Source organism: Trematomus bernacchii, unplaced genomic scaffold (assembly GCF_902827165.1).
Source record: "Trematomus bernacchii unplaced genomic scaffold, fTreBer1.1, whole genome shotgun sequence".
Classification (NCBI taxonomy): Eukaryota; Metazoa; Chordata; class Actinopteri; order Perciformes; family Nototheniidae; genus Trematomus; species Trematomus bernacchii.
This window is the reverse complement of record NW_022987547.1, coordinates 13,102,227-13,119,796: the sequence shown is the minus strand read 5'-3', so window position 1 is coordinate 13,119,796 and position 17,570 is coordinate 13,102,227. Positions and strand designations below refer to the sequence as shown.

Below are 17,570 nucleotides of genomic sequence, written 5' to 3'. Positions count from 1 at the left end.
TTCTTAAACCTCTGTATGTATGTTTTATACATTTCCTTTTGGATCAATTAAGAAACACAGAGGAACATAGAAAGGCTATTACAGATGAGATTAATCTGTTAATTGTAAAGTGAAATGATTTGTGATGAATGACTCGTTGACAGCTGTTTCAGCGTGCAGTACATGACGCGGTTAAGAAAACAGCATGGTTTCTCCTAATGAGCATAGAGATGGTGTTTGCTGATTTATTTTGTTGGGAATTACGTGAGCCGTTGTCATAGTGACTCATGATTAAGGACATGATGGCGTAAAATAATTGCAACGATTAATATATAAGTACTGTAGCAGTGTAGAGCAGGCTGCAAAGTGTAAGGGGGGGGGGGGGGGGGCAGGCTGGGATGTATGGAGGCTGTTTTAGAAAGGAGAACAGGGACCAAGATTAAAGCTTTCCCTGGCTCCTGCTGTGTTATCACAATGAACTTTATTATGCCCCGCTGAGAGCTGTTGCTGTGGCGCCCCGTAATGCCAGCCTTGTAAAAATATGCCTCAATCTGCGGTCAAAACACACCACGCTCCTGAGCTCTGTGCCTGGAAACAAGGAGCCATAAATGCTCCATTCAGGATCCGAGTGAATGACATGTTAATACTGTACACAAACAAAGGCGTTTTAATCTTGAAATCATGAATAATTCATTTAAGTTTAAGTAAAAAAGAGCCAAGAATGTCACAAACTGACACATTACAGTGAATAAACACCTCTTTCTTAATATTTTGCTTAAAATATGGTACCAAAGAAGTTGTATTTTAAAATGGTTAAAAGAATGACATTGGCTTTTGAGTTTTCAGTAAATGTTTATTTCTTGGGGTTTGCTGATGTTTTCATAAAAAGCAATAGATGTATTGTGGAGGCTTTATAATGGATGTTATTAGATGTTTAGTGCACTACAGCAAGAATGTCGAGAGGGCTAGAGTGAGCAAACGGAAAAATTAAATCCAGTAATTTTGGCCCCTACAGCATTTAAATAATTGATGTAGTTATATCACAGTACAAAGCAAAGTATGCATAATTCATTTTTATAAACATTATTACATAAGAATATACGAAACTGTCGGCTCGCTTGACATTAATGTGTGAGTACACTTACAGTGTTCTGTATCTTGTTTTCTTCTCACTTTGATAGTGTGTGTGTGTGTGTGTGTGTGTGTGTGTGTGTGTGTGTGTGTGTGTGTGTGTGTGTGTGTGTGTGTGTGTGTGTGTGTGTGTGTGTGTGTGTGTGTGTGTGTGTGTGTGTGTGTGTGTGTGTGTGTGTTGTATTATTTGGTTTACTTTATATGAGACAAGCTGAAAAATGAGACCCATGTCTGGTCGCCCTTCTTCATTTTTGCATTGTTCTTATGTTTGGAGGAGAATGACACTTCATTTATATTATAATGCCATCTCACTGTACCAGGCAAACTGCAGACTTGAATTGATCTTGCACAGATTTTCAGGGCCTTATGAATCATCAATCTTATTAAAAGTAGTATGAGTGCAGTTGATGCCAAAAGTCTATTTTTCATTTTGTTACTTTATGAAAAGTAAATCAACCAAATCCCCATACTCTTCTGCACGATCACTTGATACATGACAGCCTGGAGACAAACTGTAATGCTGTATCTTCATGGAAAATCAATCCAAATGCCATTTCATTGGGTGCAGAATCTTTATCTGTCTTTTTTGGTTATTTGAGAATATATTGTGGTCTGTAGTCATTCTATCAAACATTACAGCGGCTCTGAACTCTACTGAGTGCCCATTTCTAGTCGTACTGTATTTGAACTGGTCTTTAAAAACCTCTTATTGCAACGTCAAGGACAAAGAACACTTCTTGTATCTTTACACGGGGAAGAGGCTCTTCAAACGTTTCACATAAACCCATTTCATGTATTTTTTGTTTATTCATTTTCAGAATCAGAATTTCTTTATTTGTCCCGCTACTTGGAAATGTACGATACCACGTAGTTATTAATGAGAAAAAACACAATAAGTAAAAAAACAAACACGTAGCACATAAGTAACACATGGTACATATATATATTTAAAGTGACCATATACAATTTAGAGATAGCTCGTACTGTTTACAGATTGTAAATAAATTGAAAGGAAAATAAAACGTGAATTGCACAAGGTTATATTGCACATGCCTGTATATTGCAGAGTTTCTAGATGTATGGATTATTATTAGTATTATTATATTAATGAACATTCTTAAAAGTTAAATAATTATTAAACATTAAATATGGACTGAGATAGATGAATTAAAATGATCACCCATAACTTTGGGGGCTACATGCTGTATGGGTTCCTTTCTCTTATTGTTCATTAAAAACATGTGTCTATCATACAGCACATGAAGGGTAGGTGTGAACATGCAAGCAAGACATACAGTTCATAATCACACATTTCAACTTTATTCTCTAATTTATGGGGTGTGCTTAGTGTAATTATGTAAACGCCGTGCATCATTTCATAAATAATTCAATCATCCGACATGTATCTTGACACAAGCAAATTACCCGGAAACGTGCTTTACATACACGCCACATTAGTATTAGCATATTCCCAATATATATAGTGTGATATTTAAGACGTCATCATACAGTTATGTCCTAAACTCAGGTTGTTAAAGGGAAATTATTATAGGAAGAATTATAAAACCTTATTTTCCATCTGCCCTCTGATATTTCAACCACTTTTATACATTTGTTGATGTTACTGCTTAGGTACGGTATGTGGTTAAAGCCTATGTTCACAGTGGGATTTAGCCTTTCTTTGCACCATTCTGGGATTTGTTTGTATGTATTTGGTGTGTAATGGGATTTGTAAGACACATAGTAATGGCTCACCTTGACGAGAGGTCTTGAAGCTGAAGGACTGGAAGCCCCCGGTGAGGGCGGAGGAGTCGATGACATCCACCCCGTACTCACTCTGGCTCCTCCGGTACAGAGTGACAGCGATGATCAGCAGCACCACCGTCACCACCCCCGCAGCCAGGCCGGAGTACAGGGCCACGTCGCTGCTGCTCTCCACATCTGGGGAAGGAAGAGTGAGTAAGACAGAGAGTCACATTTTTGAGCAACTTTTCACTCTGCTTAATTAGGAAGCGGGTGGACGTTATTTCCCAGAATAAACTGAAAATCTGTGTTGCTCAGGAACACCCACTTAATTTAAGATATGAATACTGTTTTAGGAAGGAAGTCTACCTTGGTTTCAAACTACTTTAGCGCCTTTTTTGTTTTCTATACCTCGTCTGCCCTGCCTCCCGATGCACAGCTTCATTGTTCCATCGTGGAGTGTTAAAGCTACTAATGAGGAACCTCGGAAGGAAGGCGATTATAATCAACCCAGCACCTGACTGTCATTTCAAACACCGCCTGGCTCTGGTGTTGGAGGCAGTCTGCGTTCCACTGGGATAATGTGACAAAACCAATTCATTAAATTAGCTCATCGGCAATGATTATGCTCTATCTGGTCCCACCAGTACTGCAGCGTCCAACTCCACAAAGAAAAAGAACGAGTGGGAAATAAAGGGGCTGCTAGCTTGTTCTTGAAAGATAATGAGATCTGCATTGAAACAGGACATGCTGAGAAATCCTCTAAGTAGCCTGAAGCTCAAATGAGGAGAAATGGACAAAATACGCAAAGCGGCATTAACAGCTACAGTAGCGGGTTAATTGGGGGCTTGGGAAGTTTTGGCAGCCTGGATGCATTCTTTCTCCATGTTTCTGACAAACAGAAATACATAACTGTGTTAAAGGACAAGGAAGGAGGACGTGTGCTTGTGGCTTAGAAGGTGGACCCTTGGCTTGAAACGCTTTTCTTGATGTGAAGAAAAATATGGGTATTTCAAGTTAACATTAAATTGTTACAGAGGTGAAACTTAGGTAATAATAACGTTGGAAACAGGTGATTCAGTTGATGAAATTGAATAGCATCCATAAAATAAACTCACTGTACAATGTTTATTAAAAAGAGAAAATGTTTTCTCTTTTATATTTGAATGACCACTGAATCTAAATAACAAGTGACATGTACCAACACACAGTATGTTATTGTAAATGGAGTGAACATGTGTGCCAAGCGTGGAGAAAACAATACCTAAAAAACACAATCTAAAGCAAGGAGAGTCTACTCTATGACAAGCCTGAAAATAAAATGCTTAAAAAGGCAAAGTATTCCTTATAACATATATGTTGATTATTGAAAACTATGTATTCTACCTGTCCATCAGAATACCTGCATCTGATATAACCCTCACCTTTATTTTCAGTGCAGGAGAATGAGTCATGCAGATTGTTAGTTTTCAAAACCACACCTGTCAGAGGGATCCGTCTCTCTTATACTACTCTCAAGACTTCAAATCAAAAATATTGTTTCCTGATTCATGGCAGTATGTTCTGGGGCGACTTCAAAATAAGTAGTTTGTGGGTGATGATAGGTCCATGAAGTGTGCATCATTTGTAATTGCTATCTGCCCCGTCTCGAGGTACGATTCACAAAAATGATTGCGCAAATGATATTACAGCTGAAATATGGCCATTACGTTTTGCAATTATCCATTAGGCAAAGTAAAATGCGCTGGAGGCCAGGCGACTGAGGGGAGAGTAAGCCTCAGCAAGGGGGTGTCGTCAGGAGGGGCTTTTCATTTCCATCCAAACCCCCCGGAGGCAATTAACAGAATGGAAAAAGTAGAATATAAGCCCAGGATTTAGGAAAGTAGGGACGAAGAGGAAATAATGAGTTTTTCCATTTGTATATCAACATTACATTTCATTCATTCTTTGTTTATTTTTCATCATGTTCTTTCACAACAACATGTGGGAGGCTTTATTCAATTATTTTCTGATGACACAACTGTAATTGCATCCTGTCAAAAAAACTATGGAGGTGGACTCCTAACTTTGCCTCCGTTACTCCACTGTTACTGTGTTTTGCTACGAGTGCTGATATTTGCGTGCAGATTTTTGCAATGAGGATCATTTGAATAGCAAGGGGCCATTCACTGTGACCGTTAAAGCCCTGCCATCATGATTCTAAAACTATCATTCTGTTGAAATGATAGTTTTGCTTGCTTTCTCTTCCCTACTGCCAGTTCACCATGTTGACAAAAGCTTTGCCGTTTCAGGGTCTCCAATAAAAACGCTGTGCTCGTCAAAGACTCAATGTTACTATCCGACTCCGGCAGATAGGAGGCTGTGTAGCCTAGCAACAGCTTAAGTAAGCAGACCAAGTATAAGTCATATATAAAGGCTGTGATGATGCTAAATATGAGCAGTCAGGCCGTATGAAAACAACCCTGGAGCCAATCGATTTCAAGTATTGTCTTGTCGTTGGACAAACTCAATGATTGCTCAAGTGTTCTGCCAGGCCGTGGTTATAGGCAGTGATATCTTTAAAATTACATAATAGTAATGGAAGATGAGAAGACACTCACCCTGTGGCTTAGCATCGTGTAGCAACTTTCGATCTGCAAAGACAGAGAAACATGAGAATTGAGCGTTTCTCTTTGACCTTTTGAATGCTACAAGTCTCAGTTGATTTAATTACTACTTGTGTATGCAACCATGCCTGTGCACACTGTGTTTATGTATGTGGAGAGGGTGAATAATGAAGATGGATGAGGATTCTGGTAATGAGCATGATTATAATGACGATCATGATCTAGCCCACACTGCCAAAATGTATGAACGGTAAATCTATAATGACACAGTCCCTGAACACAATGGGAGTGACAGTAATGAGGCAAAACTATATTTTTCTCAGTGTTGACCGGGGGGGGAGATGGTGATGGGACCCACTCTGTGTGCACAGGCCCCCGGTGCAGTTGTCTGTCGCGAGCGCCCCCCCGCCACACAGCCGGCCTCCATGTTTGGGCTCCGGGGCCGTGCACTCTCGGCTGCGCTGCCTCTCACACTCCGAGCTGCACACCGACCAGTCACTCCACTCAGCCCAGCTGCCGTCCACTGGGGGGGGGGGGGGGGGGGGGGGGGGGGGCAGATGCACATAACATTGTTTTAATCATTTAGATTTGATTGTATATTTTCAAAGACCAACAATAGGATAGATAGGGATGCAAGGACGAGGCAAAACCAAACAATAACATGAGGGTGGGGCCTGCACTTGGTCTTATATCATGATGTAGTGCATATCAAAAATAAACACATTCATTATTATTATTATTTTAACCCTGTTTTAAATGTATTTTCTGTATTAGTCTCACTTGTTTGTTGTTGTTGTTTTTTTACAAAGGGGAGCAGCCGAGATGGTTTAAGTCTAGGAATGACCTTATCGTGACCCATAACCTGTTATTTAGATGTTATGTAGATACACACACACACACACACGCACACGCACACGCACGCACGCACGCACGCACGCACGCACGCACACACACACACACACACACACACACACACACACACACACACACACACACACACACACACACACACACACACACACACACACACACACACACACACACACACACACGACCTTCATGCCAAATTTCAGCCTCTTAATAAAAAAACTTTGGTCGCCAAAGGGTGAAAAGATAGATACGATTTTTATGGAACAACAACTGAGAACAATGTCAAAGATGCTCACATAGATTTGAACAATTGCCCTAAATTGAATCATTTCATAGATCCCTGTGAAATATAACAAAACGCTTTCGAGGTAACAGCTGCACTACTAACTTCACAAAAAAAACATTTTGCTCCTCAGGTGGTGTGTTGCTCTGGAGCACAAACACACTCTGCTTATGCTACACTCCATCAAGCCTGCTTTCCACCTCCAGATGCTTTAAAGGTTCCCTTCTTCTTGCTAATCTAAACGCAAATGCGCCCTGTTTATGTTCAAACTCACAGAGAATCCTTCAGAAGGAGGCAGTTGGCAAAGGGTAGATAATGTTTGGAGTGCACTGCCTTTCGCTGATAACTTTTTTCTCTTAGACCTGATTTCCAATTATACTGGTGTTGTGGTAGAAATCCTAAATGTGGGCTTGCCTAGGAAAACACTGGGGCCGAGCAGATTACAGGGACGTTTTGATGACTAAAACTGCTGAGATTCTGCTGTTTGATTTCTCTTTCCCAAATTCTCTCTTTGCATCCCCCCCCTCACTCTCTTTTCCCATACATCTTCTCAGTTTTTAAGGTCCACTGCTTTACATTTCAGATTCAAACCACTGTCACTATCAGCAGTGGAGACGTGCAATGAATTCCCAGTAAATGTAACTGCTGGAAAGGAGACTACTACTAACTGCGAAGTATACATCAAGCCTTTATACTGATTTCCTACCTTTAAGACCGACACGGTTAATTACAGGTATTAAAATCAACTGACAGGCGCTTTAAACGCTCTTGAGTAATCAATCACAGGACCATTTCGCTGCTATTCCTTTTGGTCACATTTACTGTTTTATCGCGTGGTTATGCATGAGCAAGGAGAGAGAAACATTTCCACGCTGATGCATTCAAGGACATGCTGACACTGGCAGTCGAGAGTCGGCTGCCAAACAGTCTCAAAGAAAACATTATAGGAAACACACTTATTTGCTTTCTCGTCAAGAATTAATTATGCTTGAAACTGGGACAAGATGGTTGATTTAGCTTAGCTTAAAGACTGGAAGCAAGGGGAAACTGTGAGCCTGAGCAAATGTAAAACAATCTGCCTAAATGCACAAATAAAGCTCACTTGTTATTAACATGTAATATCTTCTTTGATAAATCTGTACAAAGAGCATTTAAATAAACAATTTGAAACTTTATGGGGAGCTGTGTGCCATACTATTGCTTTGTCAGGATAAGGGTTCACATTTTTGAATTTGACAATTTGTTATAGTTGTAACACCATTCGCACTACACAAACTAAATATATTTAAAAAAAGTCAAATATTGAATAAAAAATTGAATTGGCAATACGTATAAAAAATAGCACTACTGAAGGATGAATTAGAAAAAAGGAAATCATATATTTAATGCACCATGTACACAAAACATATGCATATATATTCAATTGACATCAAATTAGCAACTTAATGTATACAACAAGTTATATTTCATTCAATTTGAGAGCCTCATTGATGGGAGGTGAAATGTGTTAACTTTAGACAAAGCCAGGCCCCCCCCATCTTCTGGCTGGCTATAGTTTCCTATTAAACAGGCAGATATAGGAGTTGTTTTAATCTTATAATCTCACCCTCAGCAAGAAAGCACACGAGAAATGTTCTGAAAATATTGCACTTTACCTTACATGCAATAAATAATCAAAGTCACAATGTAAACACTTGGTATGTTGCAATACTTTGGAGCACCTCAATATCAAATATCATGTTCAATACCACAGCTTGCTTCTACAGGCATGCACAAGAGAAGCCTCTGTCCCTCCCTCACCTGGACACAGGGTGTTGCAGCTGCTCTTCTGTACCGACATGCCCTCACAGAAGGCCCCCCCATTCAGAGGAGCTGGATTTGTGCACGTGCGAGAACGTTTCTGCACACCGCGTCCACATCGCACGTTACAGGGAGACCAGTCTGTCCACGACGACCAGCCTCCATTCACTGTGTGCCAGAGGATGAAAGGAAAGGAATGAACACATACTTCCAAGATTGAAAACTAGCCTACATCCTGTGGTTCACGGTAGATGTTCTGCACCAGAGGGACTGCATCTCAGTGGTTCACTCAAGAGAGCCAAATCATTTCTTATGGGAAAGAAAAAAACTAAGGTGTCTCATCAAATATGATCAATGGATTCTTCCCTACTGTGCACTTCTTTTGATTTGTTGCCTGAAATAATGCGGGATGATTGACTGATAAGCTCATTTGCTGTCTGTCATAGGACAGGAATAAATGCTGGTATTCTGCAATTGTACATCTGTCAGAGACTATTGGGAGTAGTAAGCCTGTCTAGACTTCATTAGCATTAAGGAAATGAATGATTGATGGGCCTCAACAATGGCGTGTCAGAAAGAATTAGATGATTTCCTACAGCAGCTAAATGTCCTTCCAGTAAAAATAAAAACAACACATAGTGAAAGGTCAGTAAAAATGAGCTCCGAAACAGTCTAATTAACAAGGTATTCCTCTGGTGTGCAACGAGGTGGTGCTAGTATGACATTATAATTTCACTTATTCTCCTTTGTCTCTGCAGAGCTCTCTAAAGGCCTATAAAATGCTGGAGCAGTTTGCTGGCCTGCAGCTGTACAAAGCGAGCAAGGTGTTCAGCTCTGGCAGATAAAAGACAGGGAGTTGTGACAGCCAACGTCACTGCCTCTCCACCATTAATAATTGAGTTCTTGTAAATATTGCGCCTTTGTCTCCTTGTTTTTACACATGAGGGATCACTTGTCCATTACCTGCTCATTAGACTCTCGTGTGAAAAAAGACCACACGCTGTAGTTGAGCAGAGCTTTTTATAATAATGACTTTGGGGAATATGCTCGAGGTGCCCGTTTGACAGCCTCTGTCTAAAGGGAAAGTTGATATTTTGATGCAGACAAGAAGGCTGTTTGACATTGTGTTGATCAGCTGTAATGCAAATCTAAAGATTCTTTCTATTATGCCATTTAGATTGAGACTGAATCTAACATTACACACATCTTTAAAAAATGTAAAGGTCCCCTATTATACTGTTTTTCATCAATATATTATAGGTCTCAGTTCATTACAAAACATGTCTCTGAAGTGTTTGGCTCCAAACACCAAACAGATCATTGCAGCATCCCATAATCCCCTCTGTTTCAGCCCTGTTTCAAAAGTGCTGATTCTCTGTCTGTTACTTTAGATGAAAATAAGGAGCCCCTCCCCACGCCCCTCTGAGAGAGATTTGGTTAAAAGAACTCAATGGTGCTCTAGGAGGAGATTCAGGTGATAAGGTGGGGGAGGGGGGGGGGTTACCTTGGTTGGTGATTGGCTAATGGTTACACAAGCCAAAAAGTCGTTATGACATCATCAAGTGGCCAAAATCTGATCAGATCATTTTCAGACAGGTTTTTATATAAAATGGATCAGGACAAAAAGAGAGAGAATCTTTTTTCCTGAAACTTTCAGAATCTCTTTACACAGAGGGGACACATGTTGATGTAGAAGAGACGTGAAGAAGAGGGGACACATGTTTACGTATAAAAGACATGAAGAAGTGGATTTTGCATAATAGGTGACCTTTAAATGGATATCTTACCATAGACTACAACAGTGGCTGTTGCACTGCGTCTCTTGGCCACGATGTTGCTGGCTACACAGGTGTAGTTTCCAGAATCAGAGAGACGGGCTTCAGATATGATGAGATTATGGTCGCCTCTTGTATCGATGGCACCAGCCGAGTTGAGAGTTTCTTCGTTTTTTAGCCATTCAACCTAAAAGCAGCAAAGCATATGCATGAGTCACTTAAATATGTATAGAAGAAAACAGATTGGATAATGTGATGGATTAAATATCTGATCAGTGCCAACAAATATGTTACTAAGACTGATTGCTGTGGTCTAATTAAAATATATTATGTTTTATTATAGTACGGTTTTATGACTTACATATCTGCAGTATAGATTGTATCTTTAGGCGGTATGCTTTTTGTCACCCCAGAGTTGTGTTCTTGACCACACTGCTCCCTTCTATCATCATTACTGAATGATCTGAGGTAAGTGTGTGTCGTGATCCTTCACCGCAGAACTCTCCCCTTCACAAGAGTCTCATAATAACAGTTCATGTTGAGTGTGTTTTGGGTGAATGTGTGAAAGTGGTGAGGACACTGTTTCCATTTCAGTTTGTTTTTTTGTATAATGACATAACACCGTTGGTCAGTGGTTACCAACCGTTGATGGTGACACTAATGATGTAGCATGTACAACCTCATGATGAAATTAATGAATGGATTGTTAAGTGGATGATATTTAACACTATTAATTAGACAAAAGTGGTTAGTTTTACAAAATTCTTTCATAACCAACACACAAACATTGGTCATTACTTCAAGCTAACTATTTTCACTGCTTATACCATTTTTTAGTAGTTATTCAACTGTCATCCATAACTTAACCCTTGTATACCCTTGTGTACTTAATATACTATTACCTTTGGCTACTAGCTTAACCAGTCATAGCTTTAAGCCATGACACGTCCAAACTGTTATTCCTTGTTTTTAGCCAACTATTTCCAACCTGTTCATCATTGCTGTTAGCTAAAATGTCCAACTTGCTATACATTACCCCAACTATTTCAGCAAAGTATCCATTACTTCAAACCATTTACAGATATAATAAAGCGTGATTTTATTCCTTAATGCTAAATGCATTCTTTGTATGGCTTTTTAAACATGCCATGTCTCTGGTGGGCTGTATCACTACATTTATTAAGATAAGTCTTGATGAAATACAGGGTTATTTAAGGTAGTGTGAACACAAACGACCAGTGATGCAGTAGGACACATCTTCTACTCTTTGCCAATTCAGTGCCTGTGTAGTGGGCAAAAGTAATAAGGAATTACAAAATAAGGATGCTGTATTGATGCTCCTCTCCTCGCATGGCTGGCCCTGTAAATTGCTATTAATGTGCCACTGGCTTGAGCTTTTCATTGAGAGAGACGAGCTGGGGCATGAGGGAGTGGGGTTTGATTTATGGCAGTGTATTGAGGATTAAACTCCGCCCCACTGGTAGCTCCTTGTGTTTGTGCACAGGGTTGTACTCCTGTGTGTTTGTGTGTGTGCACGAGTGTCCATTTGCCAGGGGAATATAACAACAGCCAACAAACTCAGAGATTGCTTTGCTCGTTCGAAGCACCCTGGATGAAAAATGTAGCTGGGAAATCAATAAATCAGGAGTCATGTTGTCACAATCGTTCTTTTTTTGTTGCCTTTGATGGCCCAAGAAGTCTTTCATCATGTGCCTTTAATTTAAGTCTTTTCATCATTTGGCTGCACAGCCGTCAAGACAAACAAAGGAACCACACTGGTGGGCTGCATCGGTCATTCCATCAATCTTGGTCTTTATATTTTTTGCCTTTGACGATTTTACACCTTCAATGCCTAATCAAGCCCTGTGTTGCCATCCATGCTATATTACACTCTCCACAGCTGCTACCATTAATCCACTAAAGCAGTCTGTTCCAACCTTTCATGGGGGAAAGAAAGTGCATTTTAATACAATCATACAAAATGTATCTTGTGATTTCATCATACCAAGTGTTATTTTGCTTTTAGGCACTTTGAAGGAATACTTCTATCTATCTATCTATCTATCTATCTATCTATCTATCTATCTATCTATCTATCTATCTATCTATCTATCTATCTATCTATCTATCTATCTATTCTTCTATCTATCTATCTATCTATCTATCTATCTCTCTATCTATCTAGCTATCTATCATCTATCTCTATCTATCTATCTATCTATCTATCTATCTATCTATCTCTCTATCTATCTTATCTATCTAATCTATCTATCTATCTATCGATCTATCCATCCATCCATCCATCCATCCATCCAATCCATACATCATCCATCCATCCATCGCAATCCATCCCATCCATCCATCCATCCATCCATCCATCATCCATCCATCATCCATCCATCCATCCATCCTCCATCCATTCCATCCATCCATCCATCCAGCCTATCTATCTATCTATCTAATCTATCCTATCTATCTACTATCTATCTATCTATCTATCTATCTATCTATCCTATCCTATCTATCTATCTATCTATCCACTACTATCGCATCTATCCAATCTATCTAGTAAGATAGCTGTAAATCTGTAAATTAAAGTACAACGTTTGTCTTATCTAATTCCCTGCTGCCCTGTTTAGTGTCTGGAGGGTAGGGAGTTTAACCTTGACATGTTGGAGGTTTGTGCTTTATCTTCTTCTCTAAAATAATGCAGGCAGCCTCTTTTATGAAAGTCCGACAGAGGTGAGCGCTGTTGTTTTTACCAGGGTCACATTATTCACAGTCTGTGTATTGGTCTGCAGTATTCAAACAGATTCTCCCTAAAAGGCATCCCTGATGTCACAGAGAGACAATGGTAAGGCTGTTTCACAAAACAGGTTTGACCCAAAATCAGGCTCTGCAGCTCCAGGCTTACATTGCCTTACTTTTATGTATTCACCCTTCTTCACTATTTTAAATTAAAGCAACATGAATGTGTTGCAATGCTGTAAGAAAAGGTCACATTCATTAAATGGGGATACAGCTATTGGTCACCAACTACTAGATAAGAGAAACTTTTAGAATGATACAAGTTCAGTGTTGTAAGGTCAGTTGTACAACTACAAGAACTGTATCATTCAAGCACAAACTTGCTATCTCTACTCAGTAAATGATGTTCAAATGACTTGGAAATAACTTCAATTACTTCAACTAACAACTTTTTGTTCTGCAGGCAGCAGGTGACATAAACAACTGTGTTAGAGAAATGTAAAGCGGGGAATTCACTGACTAGAAGAATGAACCCCCAACCCTTTGTTTTCTCAACGTGTATTCAGCTGGGGCACATAATAAAGAAGTTGCAAAATTGTACTTGTAAGAGCATTTAGGTGTATTATTATTTATGGTTAATATTTATGTTCGGAGAGACAGTTGCATATTCTTTTAATTCAACTGAATTAATTGGATAATCACAAGTTATAATTACACCGTTTCTGTATAGTATTGTTTGTTCAGGGACAAGGTTTATGTTTGTTATTGTTTTCGGGCCGAGTTTCCATGCGAAAAGCGAATCTAGTGCTCAAGACTATGAGTAATACAATGATTTCATCACCAGTCTGACGAAGGGGGAAGTCTACAAGGTAGTTGAAATGTTTTTGACTGCCATGTCCGCACGCCTCATGGTGTTTTGTACTTGTGTTTATTATCTATACTGTATGCAGTTTAAAGTGTTATAAGTCGTATTGGACGCTTACAGATCTATGGAATATTTAGTGAATAAAACCCTCATACCTGTGACTGCGGCATTCATTGAAGGTATTTGGATGTTTTAAATGGCGAGTCAACTCTCAACCAATCGCCTTGAAGACTAAGTGGCCTTGGAGCTTTGGTGTTTTGGATCAAGCGGCCAGTACACAACCATTACATTGTGTAAATTCAATATATTTTAAGTGGATAATGTGTCACCCTTCAGGAAACACTGACTACAACTAAATTCGTTGCCTACAGGGAGAATTCAGAGACATGCTCCAGTTTATTACACTACAAACATTTATTTTCAATGAGAAATCTCAATTTCTATCACAAGCTAGCAAGTCAACATAATGAGGTGGATAAGTGTGCAGCTGACTGACCTATTTGCAGCATCATTAATCAGTTAATAAAGCACTGCAGAGAAGGGCTTTTTTTACTCATTAACAATGTGCCACAAATAAATGTGAGTCTTTAGTACCTGAGTCTGTGTGCCTACATGTCCTCTGTGTTCTTTGTTTAACCTGGCTGCAAGAGGCATCTCTCCTTGGGGACAATACAGTTAAAGTAGAATGGCTGTGCATTCATTTGTGTTACAAATAGACCCGTATGTATGCAGGCTAAAGGTGGTGAACAAAAGAGGGATACATTATGATAATGCAATACAATAAAGTCCAATTGATGCAATCCTTTATTACCCTTGAGTTGAACCAGAAGTTATCTGAGAAAAAAAGTTTACATCATTCTAAACTTCATTATGGTCCGTTTATTGCATGGGGATGGAATAGCATTATATGATATTGTTGGTGAAGGGTCATCCATCCCTTGCAGGTAGAGTTACATAAAGTATAAATTACACGTGAGAAAAACTCTGTCACAGATGAAGTTTGAAATATCGTATATAAGTCAAATGTGTAGGTACTTTACTTGGGTAGTTACAGTATATGTAATGTTATACTTCTCCTGTGCTATATTTCAGAAGATTAGATTGTACTGTGTATAGCCACCAACAACTATTTAACAGCTTTAGTGGCTAGATTTAGATTATTCATGCAAAATATAATGGACTGAAATGAAGTAATATCCATGGATAAAGCCTTTAAGTAGTTTAAACTAGCCCTAACCTTTAGTGGGTGCAAACATTTATATATTTTTAATGTACCGTTAGCATATATATATAGAGTATGTTCTTCTTTAATTTTAAGTTTGATTTGATGCCAACAAGGTGCTTTTTACAGAAAATAAATATGAAAACTGTAATAATAATAACAGCCAACACGACTCATTTTTGAGATAATACATTTACAAGTTCAAACATTATATTTACCCGCTTAATTGTGATTGGATCATTAAAAAGCAGTACACCTGTAATATCAACACAGTGAGCCATGCAGTATAATAATCGATTGGCTACAATTCACCCTCATTTCAAATAAAACATTTTTATAAATGTGAATGTAATAATATAAATCACATAAAACCCTCCTGAATGCAGTTTAAAGGTAGGGGTAGGTAATTTTGGAGAAACCAGCTCGAGTGCTGCTAGAATTTGAAAATACACAGCCGGAAAAAATCTGCCACTATCCTTACAGAGCCCCTCCTCCAACACACAACGAACGCGCACATGACCAATGAGGGCACGAGATAAGTTTGTGCACAGATGGAAGGCTGACAGGCAGGTAGGCCATCCAGTTATTTTAGCCGGGCCGGCTCAGATGATTGGTCGTGCTTTTACAGTACTACTCTACTGCTTCCACAGATGATATTTTTTTATGGATTTTTTGTCAAAGCATTTAAGATATTCATTGCTATCGGGATGTTAAGAGCATTCCATGGAATATAACAAAAAGTGTATCTCGAGCCAGTTTCTCAAACGTACCTACCCCACCTTTAATGTAAAATAAAGTAACAACAAACAAATCACACCTAATTTGAATTGAACAAGAATGATTATTTATCCAGTGTTAAAAGGAATAATAACAAATGGGCAGTTTTAAAGATCTACTTAATTCAATTACAAACTGAAGTGTTTACAAAACAGACTATCGGAGGATTTTTGTGTCACCAGAGTATGTTCAGTTGCACAAACATGCACTGTTTAAGAGCATTTTATGTTCTACGCAACCTTGCAAGCACACTCAAAAGACAACAAGTTTATAATCAATCCTTTTGAGTTGGTATTGATAGCAAGTGAGCTGTGTTTCTATCGATTACTGTGGCATGGCTCTGCCCTTCACTGAGGACCAATCACTGCCCTCTGAAAGACTGTTGAAGTGTTTAAGATGCAACGTGTTTGTGACACCCTCCGTCCCTGTTAGCTGTATTCATATAAGGATGAGGGCATGTGTTTTCCACGACCACCAAATAATATGATGTTTCCGGCAAAATACTATTTTGATTTAAAATGAATAAGAGGTATAATAGTGTAAGCGTTTTTTTTCACATATAGGAAGTCCATACAATTGTTACCAGCACCCACATTGGGAAAAGTGGTGAACAAATAACTCTTTTAGATCTTTCACTAATGTAAAAGTAGTATACAGTGCACAAATAATCTGTAGCAAATAAAAGTAATAGTTTCAGAGTCCTACTTTAAGTTAAAGGACATATGCGTTGCGTTGGCATGAAGATATACTCAACACATCAGAAGTAAAAGTATTTCCGAAGAATTTTTATTTTTTATTAGCAGATAAGATTATAAGGTTCAATGTTGGGTCTCGACAGTAATTTAATCCACAACAATAAATCACCATTTCTTGGTTGTTTTTTTATTTATTTATTTAAATAATCTGAATCCTCAAAGTAAATTGGTATCTTAAGCTATAATTGTGGTGGAGTAAAAGTATATACCAGCATACAATGAAAATACTCAAGAGCTAGTACTTCAAAGTCATACTTCAGTATGGTAATTGAGTTCATGTATTTAGTTACATTCCACCACTGATCGTGAAAGAAAAATAAGTAAAACCAGAAAAAATACGTTTCTTGTTGTTCAGTGTGACTGGCAAACTAATTGTCTCTCTGTTCTCTCTGTGATCGCAGCAGTACAATACATGTGAAGTCTCTTTGGTTGCGAGTGTTCATTTTTCGGGGCCCCTTATCTCAGGGAATTCTTACGCTTAAGTAAATTAAAATAATCTTCTTGTACTTTGGATGTTTTTTCAGTCTCATGTTTTGGCTTTGATTTATCTTTCACACATTGTCCCCCCCGCTCTTTTTTTTTACTCAGTTCGCTCTAGGAAGTGTATAAACCCAGAGAGCGATTTGCATTCTGAGTTGGTCCTAGAATCTCCCCTTCCGGGTAAAGCGATAGAGAGATGCACATGCTGATGTGAAGGCAGGGACAGGACAGACTCATATGAGCCTGATAAGCCAACGCCTGGGGAGAACAGGAAACGGATTTGCTTAATTGGCAAATTTGTTCCACTTAGATAGCAGCAACCAGTGTTGAACTACACCACACCTAACCCAGCCAACCAGCCCTCACGGCAGTCTGCTGGTGGGGGGCTACGTGGTGTCAAGGTCGCCATGTTGACCGTCAAACAGCAGCCAATATAAACTGAAGCTAATGAGAACTGATCCGCACTGTGCCCCTCTGAAAGTTTTCACTCTTGTCTTGTTTGGTAAAAGATAATTTTCAGCCAGAGGAGAGATCAA

The 17,570-nt window shown here is 39.0% G+C and overlaps 1 protein-coding gene across 1 annotated transcript in view; it reads right to left on the bottom strand.

Moving 5' to 3' along the window:
• The window catches only part of unc5da (unc-5 netrin receptor Da), a 171,171-nt gene that overhangs the window by 27,955 nt on the left and 125,646 nt on the right, over positions 1-17,570 (bottom strand). Inside the window, exons 5-9 of the mRNA XM_034122747.1 lie at positions 10,200-10,374; positions 8,413-8,580; positions 5,818-5,982; positions 5,454-5,486; positions 2,866-3,051 (exon numbers count right to left, since the gene is read on the bottom strand). Of these exons, the coding sequence (XP_033978638.1) occupies positions 2,866-3,051; positions 5,454-5,486; positions 5,818-5,982; positions 8,413-8,580; positions 10,200-10,374 (727 nt within the window). The remainder of the gene's footprint in view (positions 1-2,865; positions 3,052-5,453; positions 5,487-5,817; positions 5,983-8,412; positions 8,581-10,199; positions 10,375-17,570) is intronic.